The 13,674-nt window shown below is 29.0% G+C and overlaps 1 protein-coding gene across 1 annotated transcript in view; it reads left to right on the forward strand.

The window, feature by feature from the left end:
• The first annotated feature begins 4,412 nt into the window (after window positions 1-4,412).
• Window positions 4,413-13,674, forward strand: part of LOC145297678 (uncharacterized) — a 33,773-nt gene continuing 24,511 nt past the window's right edge. Inside the window, exon 1 of the mRNA XM_080143863.1 lies at window positions 4,413-5,753. Coding sequence (XP_079999989.1) covers window positions 4,740-5,753 — 1,014 coding nt within the window. The 5' untranslated portion in view covers window positions 4,413-4,739. The remainder of the gene's footprint in view (window positions 5,754-13,674) is intronic.

A 13,674-nucleotide genomic window follows, 5' to 3' on the forward strand; every position in this document is an offset into this window, starting at 1 on the left:
ACAACACTACATATGGCCGGAACAAATCTTCCGCAGAGACATTTTCGTAGCAATCACCATTTGCAACACCCACATGTATCAGAACATGTAAGCACACAACGTCATGATTTGGCCGTCCACACACATATTAACAAAGAAATCACATTACATTCTGTGCATAGAGATGCAGCAAACTGGCTGGAATGTTCGAGAACACCTCTATATAAGGATTTAACTGCCAAAATTCAAACAGTCACGGATGCAGTTCTACAAGTAAACATCACTGTTGCCTGTTCTCAACACATACGCAGGATTCCGTTTATTCAGACATAAAACAGCTTCACTGAGAATGCTGTGAAATATGTACCTTAATTTTTGCATGGAAAATTACCACATCGAACGAGAATTTCATTCTTTTTCTTAAACAAATTTTATTTCAAATTACTATTCTCATGTGATGAACACATGCACACTTTCACACTCATGATTAATGACTGTTTTTCTCTTAGAAAATAATCACATTATATTCAAATCACGTGTGACATTCTGTTCATAAAAATCAGTAATTTTAAACACAATGATGTTCTCACAAAATCCTTATTTAGCTTGTCCTGCATAATAGAACATTCATAACAAGAAAACACTTACACTGGAATGCTTGGAGTTAATTTTTCATATGCATAAATAAATGCTGTTATTTCATATTAACACAGCAATCTTGAGTCTTTGTTGGATGTCGTTATTTTCCAGAATTATTTTTATTTTATGTATGTGAGGGTGTGATTTAGCGACACTCTTCTGTTAATCGACGATCTCGTTAAATTTATCTTTAACGGTCCTGTGGATACTCTACTACTTTCGACTTCTAGAGATTCCTGCACCTGTAACCTTGGTCTTAAAAATTGATAGTAGTCCTTCTTGGGGCTGATAAAATAAATATGCCCTACAAGCTGCAACCAACACCTATAAAGGATATTTTTCACAGAGAGAAAATAAGTCATTATTCATGCTGGTTTGAAATAAAGAAGAAAAGTAGGTCACAAGAATTCCAAATAAAATACCAACATCTTCTCTACAATAAATCAACTTTATTTCACCAGAACATGGGAATACAAAATCGTAAACATGAAAGGTAACAAGGACATGCACATATTATAATAGGAACGTAATCAGGTTCAAGTTTTGTAACTCACACGGGATTCATTGCCACCTCTTACAATAGTAATGAGCAGCAATAAGAAATGCCTACATTGAAGTCTCCATTTAAATTGGCATCATTTGCTTGAAAACTGGTTTCAACAGGAATTAGGAAAAAGCATGGATGCGCAGAAGTGTTCTAAAACATTCATACTATTAATAAAATATGCATGCACAAGAGATTACTCGTAAAATGAGTTGAATAGTTTCCACCGATGCAACTGCTACAAATATAAAATTTGAAAGTTGTTTTTCAACCACTAAATTTCTAAGAATTTCAGAAATCAGATTAGCTTGGCAGGTCAAGGCATTTAAGTAAATGTATAAATGTTATTATTTATAACAAAAAAACTTTCTTTTACATTTAGATCTACACAAACATTGCAAGTTTTGAATTTTTTAAATGAAAAGATAATTGGACAAATATGTCCGATTACTTTTTCCTTTAAAACCCTTAAACAAACACTTTTCAGAGATCTAACAAAAAATTACAATAACAAAATAGGTTATTCTATTAATCAAATATTTTGCTTAATAATGTGTGATTTAATATTTCAATTATAAAATAATGATTACTAATGACAAAATACTCCAGATATATGTTGTGTGTCCTGAATATTTTGTTCCCATACCCCTAATTTTCTAATATTGTTTTGTGACAATTGAAAATACTTTATCGTGATGTGAAATCGGTAGAATAACCAATTTATAATTGGGATTTATCAATTTTTGGGGTTGTGGTTGCATGTGTTGCAATTTTATTAAAATTGAAAGTAGGAGTGTATCTGTGAGATCATTAAAGGTAAATTCAATGGCATCACCAATTAATAGATAGGTTTCACCAACTCACATACTTGTATAAAGAAATAAAAATGAAATCCAGAAAATAACAACACTCGACAAAGAACACAAAATCACTGTATTAACATGGAATAAACAACATTTATTTACATGTTAGGAATATTAATTTATATTGTTTCAACATAAGTGTTTTCTTGTGTGCAATGTTCATAATGAAGTCCATGTTCACATAATGAAATGAGGGTATTATGAGATTAGTACGAGGTTTGAAGTTACTGATTTTTTATGATCTGAATGTCACACATGGGCTTAAAGTTAATGTGGTTATTTTCTATGAAAAACAGTCCATAAATCATGTAAGCAAATGCGGGTGTGTCATAAAAACAGTAGTTCGAAATAAAATTATTTAACAGAAGATTTAAATTCTCGTTTGACGTGGTAACTTTCCATGATGAGAATTAAAGTTCATGTGCATTGCGCATAATATCAGGACAGAGGGTTTTAACATCTCCCGGTGATGGGGTTATCCTGAATATGTGCTGTTCTTGAGAAATCAATGAAGGAAACTAACTTGATTTTTGGTGGGCAAATCTTTAAATACAAGTCTTCTCAAATGTTCCAGCATATGTACTGTATTTCTACATGAGGGAGAGTAACATAGTTCCTTTTGTCTTATGTGTGCAGTGGTCCCATCACTACATCATGTACCTACACGTTCTTCATACGCGTGCGCATTGAAGCGATGATCACTATGAAATCTTCCTGCCGGGGATTTATTCCGGCCAGGCATAACAGTTGCTACAAATTCTTAGCCTTTCAAGCTCATATGACCAACCAACCTCCCTCCACACACATGCTGAGGAACTTTGCTCTACAAACAAAACGATGATGTCAGACCAATTTCAGTTGTTGAGTTTTTCTGCATAAGACACCTGCCTTTATTTTGGATAAATGAACTTTTGAAACATAATTGAAACACTTCTGTATCTATTAAACTGTTTCTTTTTGTTTACAAGTTGGTTCACGTGTACAAGTGGTACTCCCCCCTTTATATTTTTTTATGTCTTTTTTTTTTCAACTATTTCAGCAGATGCTTATCGGATGGACACTACTCTACCAGATTATCAGAAAAATGCAAAATAAAAATCAATATTTAAATATTTGTAGCGGTGCTCACTTTCTAATACAACGTTCAAATAACCAAATTTTAGCACAACTTGCCATTTTTAGGACTCCGCCGTGAGTCCTACATGCTAAAAAAGGCTAAATTCGCAAAATTTGTCCGTTTTTTAGCATGTAGGACTCACGCCGGAGCTACCAATTTGTAGGTACTGACCGTGGAGTCATTAACTTGTAAGGGTGTGAATTGTCATTCAGCCTGTTTGCTGTATCTCTACACAAGGAAACATAACATAGTTCCCTTGTTTCATATGTGTGGGTGGTCACATCACAATGTTGTGTGCTTGCGCATTCTTCATACGTGTGTGCATTGAACATGGTGATTCCTATGAAAATGTTTCTGCCGGAGATTTGTTCCGGCCATATGTAGTAGTCGCTACAAGCAGTTTGGCCTTTTTTTGAATTCGCTTGAAATTTGCCCTTTCCAATTATTTCATATATTTATAGTTGTCTTCACGTTTTGTCACCTGACATTTACAAAGGTTTTGCCCCAACGAAATTTTTTTCTTAATTTTTTTATAATTAATAATTTAACACTACTTGGCTTTTTGGCAAAGAGCAAAGGGTAGTATCTGTTCTGGTACTACACTTCCCCTTTTCTGTCAGTGGAGAAAGAATCCTTCGTAACGGAGGCAATTTTTATTTTTGTTTCTGTCCAGCGTGCCCCTTTGAGTTAGATGGATTTCCCCCACATTAAAAACCGATCTTCTGTCTAACTCTGCCCTCGTGGGGAGGCAACTAAATAGGAACAATTTAACATCTAGTAATAAAAAAAAATGTCTAGGGTCTAAGGGAGACAACTCCGTCTTACTACTTTAAATAGGTTCATATGTAATCAAGAGTTATTTATTTATTTATTTATTTATTTATTTATTTATTTATTTATTTGTTTGTTTATTTATTTATTTGTTTATTTATTACGAAACAAAAATTTCCAAAGAAACATGTATTTAAAATATCTTTGTATACTTAAATATCAATCTCTGGACCTTGTTTACAAATAAAATCAAATTAATCGTGTTGTTGTTGTTTTAAATTGCTGTAAAAACACGTGTCCAATTATTTTCTATATTTTACATGCTAAGTAAACCAACTATTGTTTTACAAAGCAGTCAGTCAATTTAGTGTCGTTTTGTTTGTTTTGTTTTGTTTTTATAAACTTATAATTCCATAAAATGCAGTTTTTAATAAAAATAAGAAAATTATTCACTTTGAAATAATAGTTCGAAACTAACAGTTTGTGTCTGGCTTTAGCTGAAAGCATTATGGGATTGTTGTTTGGATGTACAGCGGGAAGGAAAAAAGGCCATTTCAAGAAACGGAAAAATATTTGTTTTGATTTGAAAAACAATTTATTTTAACTGGTTAAAATGGGATCCACTTGTTCGAAATGGAAGCCATACTTAACATTTAAAATGTCTGTTAGAGTATGAAAAAATATATAAAGGAAAGTTGTTTTTTAATTCTAAGAATTCATGATATTTTTGTTTTATTTTTTTAATCTTCATAAGTTATTAGATTCGCCAGTCGACATTTTTATGGAGATTTAAATTAGATTTTTAACATGATCTGACCGATTTGAGATGATGGATAAGCAGCATCATAAAAAATTTCAAGTAGTTTTTCTTATCGATAAATCGTTTGAACACACGAAAAACTTTTTCAATAATCATCGATGTTGTAAAACCAATCGCAAAGAAAAAGAAGGATCCGTAATTGAGTGTCCGGTGTCATCTTCTAAGCTGATCGATTATTCATGTGATTGTGGATCGATTGAAGATATCGATCAGTTAAAATCTCAGGTCTTGAAGTCTATCTCGCTGTCTGCTCTTCGTATTCTTTGTTATCTTTTTACCAAAAATGATCCTGGCGATGCTAGTAGAAATCCAAAGACTGAAACTGGCGACGATTTGGAAACCAAAAGCACCGAAGAAGATATCGATCACAATAAAACGGCGGCCGCGGATTTAAAAAGTCAGATCGAATATCTGAGTGGGAAACAGTCGTCCTTACAATGGGGTTATAAGTTTTTCAACTCGAACAAACTTCCAAGAAAGACAGAACACCACCAACTGAAAGACTTTAAGTTGAGATATTTTGAAGAATTTGAAAAAGATTTAAAGAAACAATTTGAAGACCTAGACGACGACTCTGTCAACTTGAAGCCAAAAAACCAACTTTCTACTCGAAAGGAGAATCCGTTAACGCCCGGCCAACGCCGGACTTCGTCTGGTCCGACATCGGCGGAATGTCTTAAACGAACACTTTCGCACGTCCTCTACGACTTCAACTGGGAAAACCCTGACATCACATCGCCAGTAATTAGCAGGAAATGTTCGTTTTCTAAAAAAAAGAAACGATCTTCCGATTGTTTCGACGATTCTGGTTTCTCATCAGGTCGACCCTACAATTTGGTGTTTCTGTTTCAAAGTTGCCCTTCCACGCGATTACAACTTCGACATTTTGCTGGGAAAATGGTCGTCGATTCCGAGGTTTTTCTCGATTCTTTTATGCCTCCGTCTTTGTTTAAAGAATTTGTTGTCACCAGGAACATTTCTCTCTACTGGGTGGATCACCAAATCCATGATGACACGAATGTAAAAACAAAATATTTTCTTCCTTTTATTTTTCGAAAGTTAATGACCTTTGTTTTTGTTTACATCTTTTGTACATAAAGGTGCTTGTGCAGAATACTGACCGTGCTAATTTTAGATGGGATTTTCACGTTAAATTTTGACGGTATCTTAAGTGAAATTGGTTCTTGTGCACTTTTGCTACCGCGCTATTTTTAAATAGTTTTTTTTTTTTCAGGTTAAATTCAAGCTTCACGATATCTTTTTTTTTAATTGTTAGGTAGAAACAGAATAGTTACAAAGCAAAAGCACTCTCTCCTCCTCATGTTAAGAATGGCTTTCAAAATAATAACATTATTATTTCAGCAGCACGGTAGCAAAAAATGAACTAATACCGTGATATTACAGAATAGTTACAAAACGCGGTGCTAATGCACTTACTGATCCCCGCTATTTTTTAAATCGTATTTCCAAGTTTAATTAAAGTTTTATGTTTTTTTATTCAATTGTAAGGTTAAAGTACAGATTAGGTACAAAACACTCTCCCCCTCCCCATTTAAAGAATGGCTTTTTAAATAACGTTAGTATTTCAGCAGTCAGCACGGATCAATAAGTGTATGACGAGTACCCAAAACGCCTTTCGCATGTTAAGTATGATTATGAATTTCTAAATATTATTCTTATTAGCTCAACATGGCCCGTATTCTGTAAAAATACTGCAAAGAGTAGTATCTGTTCTGTTCTCTCTCTCTCTCACTCTCTCTCTCTCTCTCTCTCTGATCAGTAAAGGAGAAATCCTTATAGACTGAGGTCAGCGTGCCCTTTTTTTCTCGAGAAGCTGGATATTCCTCAGCATTAACTTTTGATCAAGATCAAAGTGTAGTATCTGACTTCAGATTGCTGCACTTCCAATTCTTGTTCTCTTTCGGTGGAGGATCAGTCTTTCACGACTGAGACAATTTTTTTATTTTTGTACCTTTTCTCCACGTTAAAAAACGACCCTGGTGTCTAACTCTGTCCCGTGGGGAGGCACAGTAAATAGGTACTCGAGTGAAACAACAAATATATTTCCAAAAATTAATTTTCCAATTTATTTTACAACACGATTGATGATTATTGTTTAAGATTAACCTTTTCAATATATTATTAATTCATTTTTGTTTGATCTTTTTTTTTTTTTTTTAATTAAATTATTTAGTAAACAAACGCACAAAATTTCCTTTCTTAAACAAATTACTTTCAATCGTTGTTTTTTAGAGACGATATTTTAACGGAAATACCACTGGAAAATCAACAACTTTTGTTTCTTTTTTTACCTACACATTTGTGACCTACTTGCGTTTAAAAAAAATAATATTAAATATTATAAGCTATAAGCTTTTAAAGTTCCGTCAGTATCCGATCTGAGGAAATTGGACATTTGTGTTTACGTGACACTGAGTAAACAAAAATGGGTTCTTATTTAGAAAAATAAAAATACAGAAAAACGTTTATGTCACGGAACGAAGATGTCATATTCCAAAAATTATGTAAATTGATCAAGTAGTTTTGTTTTTTGGGTTTTTTTGTTTTTTTTAACTGAGAAAATCAAAATTTACGAATTTTAGCGATTAAAAAGTTTCATTATTTTGAATACAAACAAAATCTCGGTAGTCGAATTGAATTGTCGCCCTTAAATTTTAAAACAAAATGGCGGCTTTGAAACCCCGTCTCTCGTCTTCGTAAAGTTTGATTTTCTTAGTTAAAAAAATATACTTAATCAGTTTACGTGATTTTTTGGTGATTTTTCGTACATCTTAAAGATTTTTCTTCTTTTTTTTTTTTGTTTTTTGTTTCTTTTAATTAATTAAATTTTTAATAAGCACTCAAAAACGGTTGTTTTCCTCAAATTGCTTATTGGCACTTTTCATCGCCACTAATCACAATCACGTAACTCGCCATCAATCATCGCAACTATTTAAAACTAAAAAGGATCGTTGCCTTTTAATATTGAAAATAAAAATTACGACCAACGTAAAATTTTTAAATGCCTGTGATTGGTTAAGTCACGTAGTACAAATCTTTGGGGACGAAGCATAAAATGTGCTGACAATTATTTATAGAACTTTAAAGATTTATTAAATATTTTAAAAATTGTTAACGCAAATAGGTCACGAAGGAGTAGGTAACAAACTAATTTCCAAACCGTATTTTTTTTTTTTTAATAATTTGTCGGTAATAATGATTTACCATGTTATTGACTCATTTGTGTGTATTCGTGAACAATATGCATTTTCGTTTGAAAGTTTACAATTTATGAAAAAAATAAATTGAGATCTTATTCTGCACATTTGTTGAATGTTGCCTTTATTTTTGATTTTCTTTCATTACTAGCAGTTCCACCCGGCGTTGCTCGGGTCCTATTTACTTTTCATAACTTTATATGCATATGTTAAAAAGTGTGAATATGTACCTTTCGATATAATAGGCTTCATTGACTACCATAGAGAAAAGTTTGCAGAGATCGCAGACGTCAATTTTTTTTCGAACTTTGACCCTAATTTTGATCCCTTAACATTTACTGGTTTGGGCTCAAATCAAATTATAAAGTTAGATCCATGTGCAAGTAACCTATATCTAAAATTTCGGTTATCCTGACGCTCCGCACTTCTTTATTTACATTGGAAGTGACGTCACACAAATCTTATAATACGGATGGCTACAATTGTAAAAATAATTTGTTTTATTTTTCTTTCATTTTGAGCTCCTTTTTTCTCCCGTTTGTTTTTGTTTTCTACAATTAATAAACCAGTTTACAAGTAAATTCAATCTTGGAAACTACTCGTTTGCCGTAATTTTAAACGTTATTTTCATTTTCAGCGATTCCGAAAACCTTTAAGAGTGGTAATTTTAAAGGAATTTGAGGGTGGAGTAATTCTTCATATTTACCTTTTTTTTTTTTAATTGAATTGTTAGGTGAAAGTACAGAATAGTTACAATACACCCTCCCTTCCCCATGTTAAATAATAGGTTTCTAAATAATAGCATTAAAAAAATAGCTCGGGTCGTAAAGTGCAGGAGTGAGGACTGCAGGACTGTGCCTATAAAAGCTAACGCCGGATCGGAAAAAGAGCTCAAAATGAAAATAAAATAAATTCTCCGCTCAAAATAAGAAATGAGAGAAAAAAAAAGTTAAATTCTACGCCGTGTTAGTAATTAAAAACTAAAACAAATTCTCAAAATGAAAAGAAATGTTAGATTCTCCGCTCAAATACCAATATAACAAATGGGAGAGAGAAAAAAAATTAAATTCGCTAAAACAAATTATTTTTTACTTGTAAACTGGTTTATTAATTGTAGAAAACAAAAACAAATAGGAGAAAAAAGGAGCTCAAAATGAAAGAAAAATAAAACAAATTATTTTTACAATTGTAGCCATCCGTATTATAAGATTTGTGTGACGTCACTTCCAATGTAAATAAAGAAGTGCGGAGCATCAGGATAACCAAAATTTCAAATGTTTAGACCCAAAATTGGCAGAGGAGTTTGGTAGAGTTCTCAATGGTCAAATCGTTGAACTTTGACCCCTTAAGAGCAAATTTTCTGGCCAAAACACAATTAAAAAGATTTTCCAAAATCTCAGTACCCTGTATGCCAAATTTCGAGTCTGTAAACTGAAAATTGACAGAGTTATTTGGTAGGGTAATGTACACACACACACACATTTTCACTTTTATAGATATATATATTTAAGCACAAGTTATCTCCCTTGAATTTTTTAATATTCTGCAATAGCACTGAAATTATTTCATGATTTCACAAACATAAGTGTGATATTTTAACTATTTTTATTCATGGATCGTGCTTATAGTGATAAGAGCCTATTGAATGATGATTGTCAACATGATAGGATTGGAAATAATTGATGGAATTGGCAGAAGATTACTTAAGACGAATTGTTTACATTTGACTTGAAAACAACCATGTTGTAATTGGTTGGGAAGTAGTCTTGTAGTATTTTACTCCACAAATGTCTAGGAAAGCAACATTGTTCATGGAAGTTCCATTTGATTTTGGTACAAAGAGAAAAAAAGTTTTTAGTTATTGCACCAGGGGATCACCACATTTTTCAGCACATTCAAGTACACTTTGATGTTGACTTTCAAGCTGACTTCGAAGATGTGGGGTGGCATGATGTGGCCTTCACTTGAAAGCACACCAAAGACCATAACCATGGCCAGAAACTTTGTTGAGCTGTGCCCTCAAGCATTGAACCATTCGAATTTGCATTTCGAGGGTGCTAGCAATGGTCCTGACATCATAACTTGTATTGGTAGAGATCATGAGTTGTACAGCGGCGCATCTCCAATTTCGTTCTTTGGATTTGTACACAACTGGCCAACTAATAAATGGTCTACAACAAAAAAGAAAACCGGTTTCCATCAAACAGAAATTGAATTATGTCATCTTTTCTAGGGCAACAATTTTATCGTTCCACCCTGTCTTTAATTATAATGTTTGAAATATTTTTTTGATATTTATGCAGAGAAAGAACTATGCTCAAATAATGTTATTATTTAGAAACCCATTCTTAACATGGGAAGCTTTATAACTATTCTGTACTTTCACATAACAATTTAATAAACAAAAGATACCATAAAACTTGAATTTAACTTAAATACTATTAAAAAAAAATGCATAGTATTTTCTCTGCATAAGCACCTTTCATGTCATTAGTATTTTTAATATCTTTCATGTCATTAGTATTTTTAATATCTTTCATGTCATTAGTATTTTTAATATCTTTCATGTCATTAGTATTTTTAATATCTTTCATGTCATTAGTATTTTTAATATTTTTTATGTCATTAGTATTTTTAATATTTTTCATGTCATTAGTATTTTTAATATCTTTCATGTCATTAGTATTTTTAATATCTTTCATGTCATTAGTATTTTAATATCTTTCATGTCATTAGTATTTTTAATATTTTTCATGTCATTAGTATTTTTAATATCTTTCATGTCATTAGTATTTTTAATATCTTTCATGTCATTAGTATTTTTAATATTTTTCATGTCATTAGTATTTTTAATATCTTTCATGTCATTAGTATTTTTAATATCTTTCATGCCATTCGTATTTTTAATATCTTTCATGTCATTCGTATTTTTAATATCTTTCATGTCATTAGTATTTTTAATATTTTTCATGTCATTAGTATTTTAATATCTTTCATGTCATTAGTATTTTTAATATCTTTCATGTCATTAGTATTTTTAATATCTTTCATGTCATTAGTATTTTTAATATCTTTCATGTCATTAGTATTTTTAATATCTTTCATGTCATTAGTATTTTTAATATCTTTCATGTCATTAGTATTTTTAATATTTTTTATGTCATTAGTATTTTTAATATTTTTATGTCATTAGTATTTTTAATATCTTTCATGTCATTAGTATTTTTAATATCTTTCATGTCATTAGTATTTTTAATATTTTTCATGTCATTAGTATTTTTAATATCTTTCATGTCATTAGTATTTTTAATATCTTTCATGTCATTAGTATTTTTAATATCTTTCATGTCATTAGTATTTTTAATATCTTTCATGTCATTAGTATTTTTAATATCTTTCATGTCATTAGTATTTTTAATATCTTTCATGTCATTAGTATTTTTAATATCTTTCATGTCATTAGTATTTTTAATATCTTTCATGTCATTAGTATTTTTAATATCTTTCATGTCATTAGTATTTTTAATATTTTTCATGTCATTAGTATTTTTAATATCTTTCATGTCATTAGTATTTTTAATATCTTTCATGTCATTAGTATTTTTAATATCTTTCATGTCATTAGTATTTTTAATATCTTTCATGTCATTAGTATTTTTAATATCTTTCATGTCATTAGTATTTTTAATATTTTTTATGTCATTAGTATTTTTAATATTTTTATGTCATTAGTATTTTTAATATCTTTCATGTCATTAGTATTTTTAATATCTTTCATGTCATTAGTATTTTTAATATCTTTCATTTCATTAGTATTTTTAATATTTTTCATGTCGTTAGTATTTTTAATATCTTTCATGTCATTAGTATTTTTAATATCTTTCATGTCATTAGTATTTTTAATATTTTTCATGTAATTAGTATTTTGAATATTTTTCATGTCATTAGTATTTTTAATATTTTTCATGTCATTCGTATTTTGAATATCTTTCATGTCATTAGTATTTTTAATATTTTTCATGTCATTAGTATTTTTAATATTTTTCATGTCATTAGTATTTTTAATATCTTTCATGTCATTAGTATTTTTAATATCTTTCATGTCATTAGTATTTTGAATATTTTTCATGTCATTAGTATTTTTAATATTTTTCATGTCATTAGTATTTTTAATATCTTTCATGTCATTAGTATTTTTAATATCTTTCATGTCATTAGTATTTTTAATATCTTTCATGTCATTAGTATTTTGAATATTTTTCATGTCATTAGTATTTTGAATATATATATTAGTCTGTATTTTTAATATCTTTTATGTCATTAGTATTTTTAATATTTTTCATGTCATTAGTATTTTTAATATTTTTCATGTCATTAGTATTTTTAATATTTTCTATGTCATTAGTATTTTTAATATTTTTCATGTCATTAGTATTTTTAATATCTTTCATGTCATTAGTATTTTTAATATTTTTCATGTCATTAGTATTTTTAATATCTTTTATGTCATTAGTATTTTTAATATCTTTCATGTCATTAGTATTTTTAATATTTTTCATGTCATTAGTATTTTTAATATCTTTTATGTCATTAGTATTTTTAATATTTTTCATGTCATTAGTATTTTTAATATTTTTCATGTCATTAGTATTTTTAATATTTTTCATGTCATTAGTATTTTTAATATCTGTCATGTCATTAGTATTTTTAATATCTTTCATGTCACTAATATTTTTAATATCTTTCATGTCATTAGTATTTTTAATATCTTTCATGTCATTAGTATTTTTAATATTTTTCATGTCATTAGTATTTTGAATATTTTTCATGTCATTAGTATTTTTAATATTTTTCATGTCATTAGTATTTTTAATATCTTTCATGTCATTAGTATTTTTAATATCTTTCATGTCATTAGTATTTTTAATATTTTTCATGTCATTAGTATTTTTAATATTTTTCATGTCATTAGTATTTTTAATATTTTTCATGTCATTAGTATTTTTAATATTTTTCATGTCATTAGTATTTTTAATATTTTTCATGTCATTAGTATTTTTAATATTTTTCATGTCATTAGTATTTTTAATATTTTTCATGTCATTAGTATTTTTAATATTTTTCATGTCATTAGTATTTTTAATATTTTTCATGTCATTAGTATTTTTAATATTTTTCATGTCATTAGTATTTTTAATATTTTTCATGTCATTAGTATTTTTAATATCTTTCATGTCATTAGTATTTTTAATATTTTTCATGTCATTAGTATTTTTAATATTTTTCATGTCATTAGTATTTTTAATATCTTTCATGTCATTAGTATTTTTAATATCTTTCATGTCATTAGTATTTTTAATATCTTTCATGTCATTAGTATTTTTAATATTTTTCATGTCATTAGTATTTTTAATATTTTTCATGTCATTAGTATTTTTAATATTTTTCATGTCATTAGTATTTTTAATATTTTTCATGTCATTAGTATTTTTAATATTTTTCATGTCATTAGTATTTTTAATATTTTTCAGGTCATTAGCATTTTTAATATTTTTCATGTCATTAGTATTTTTAATATCTGTCATGTCATTAGTATTTTTAATATCTTTCATGTCACTAATATTTTTAATATCTTTCATGTCATTAGTATTTTTAATATCTTTCATGTCATTAGTATTTTTAATATTTTTCATGTCATTAGTATTTTGAATATTTTTCATGTC

This window comes from Euprymna scolopes, chromosome 18, assembly GCF_053919585.1.
Source record: "Euprymna scolopes isolate OS-2025 chromosome 18, ASM5391958v1, whole genome shotgun sequence".
Lineage (NCBI taxonomy): Eukaryota > Metazoa > Mollusca > Cephalopoda > Sepiida > Sepiolidae > Euprymna > Euprymna scolopes.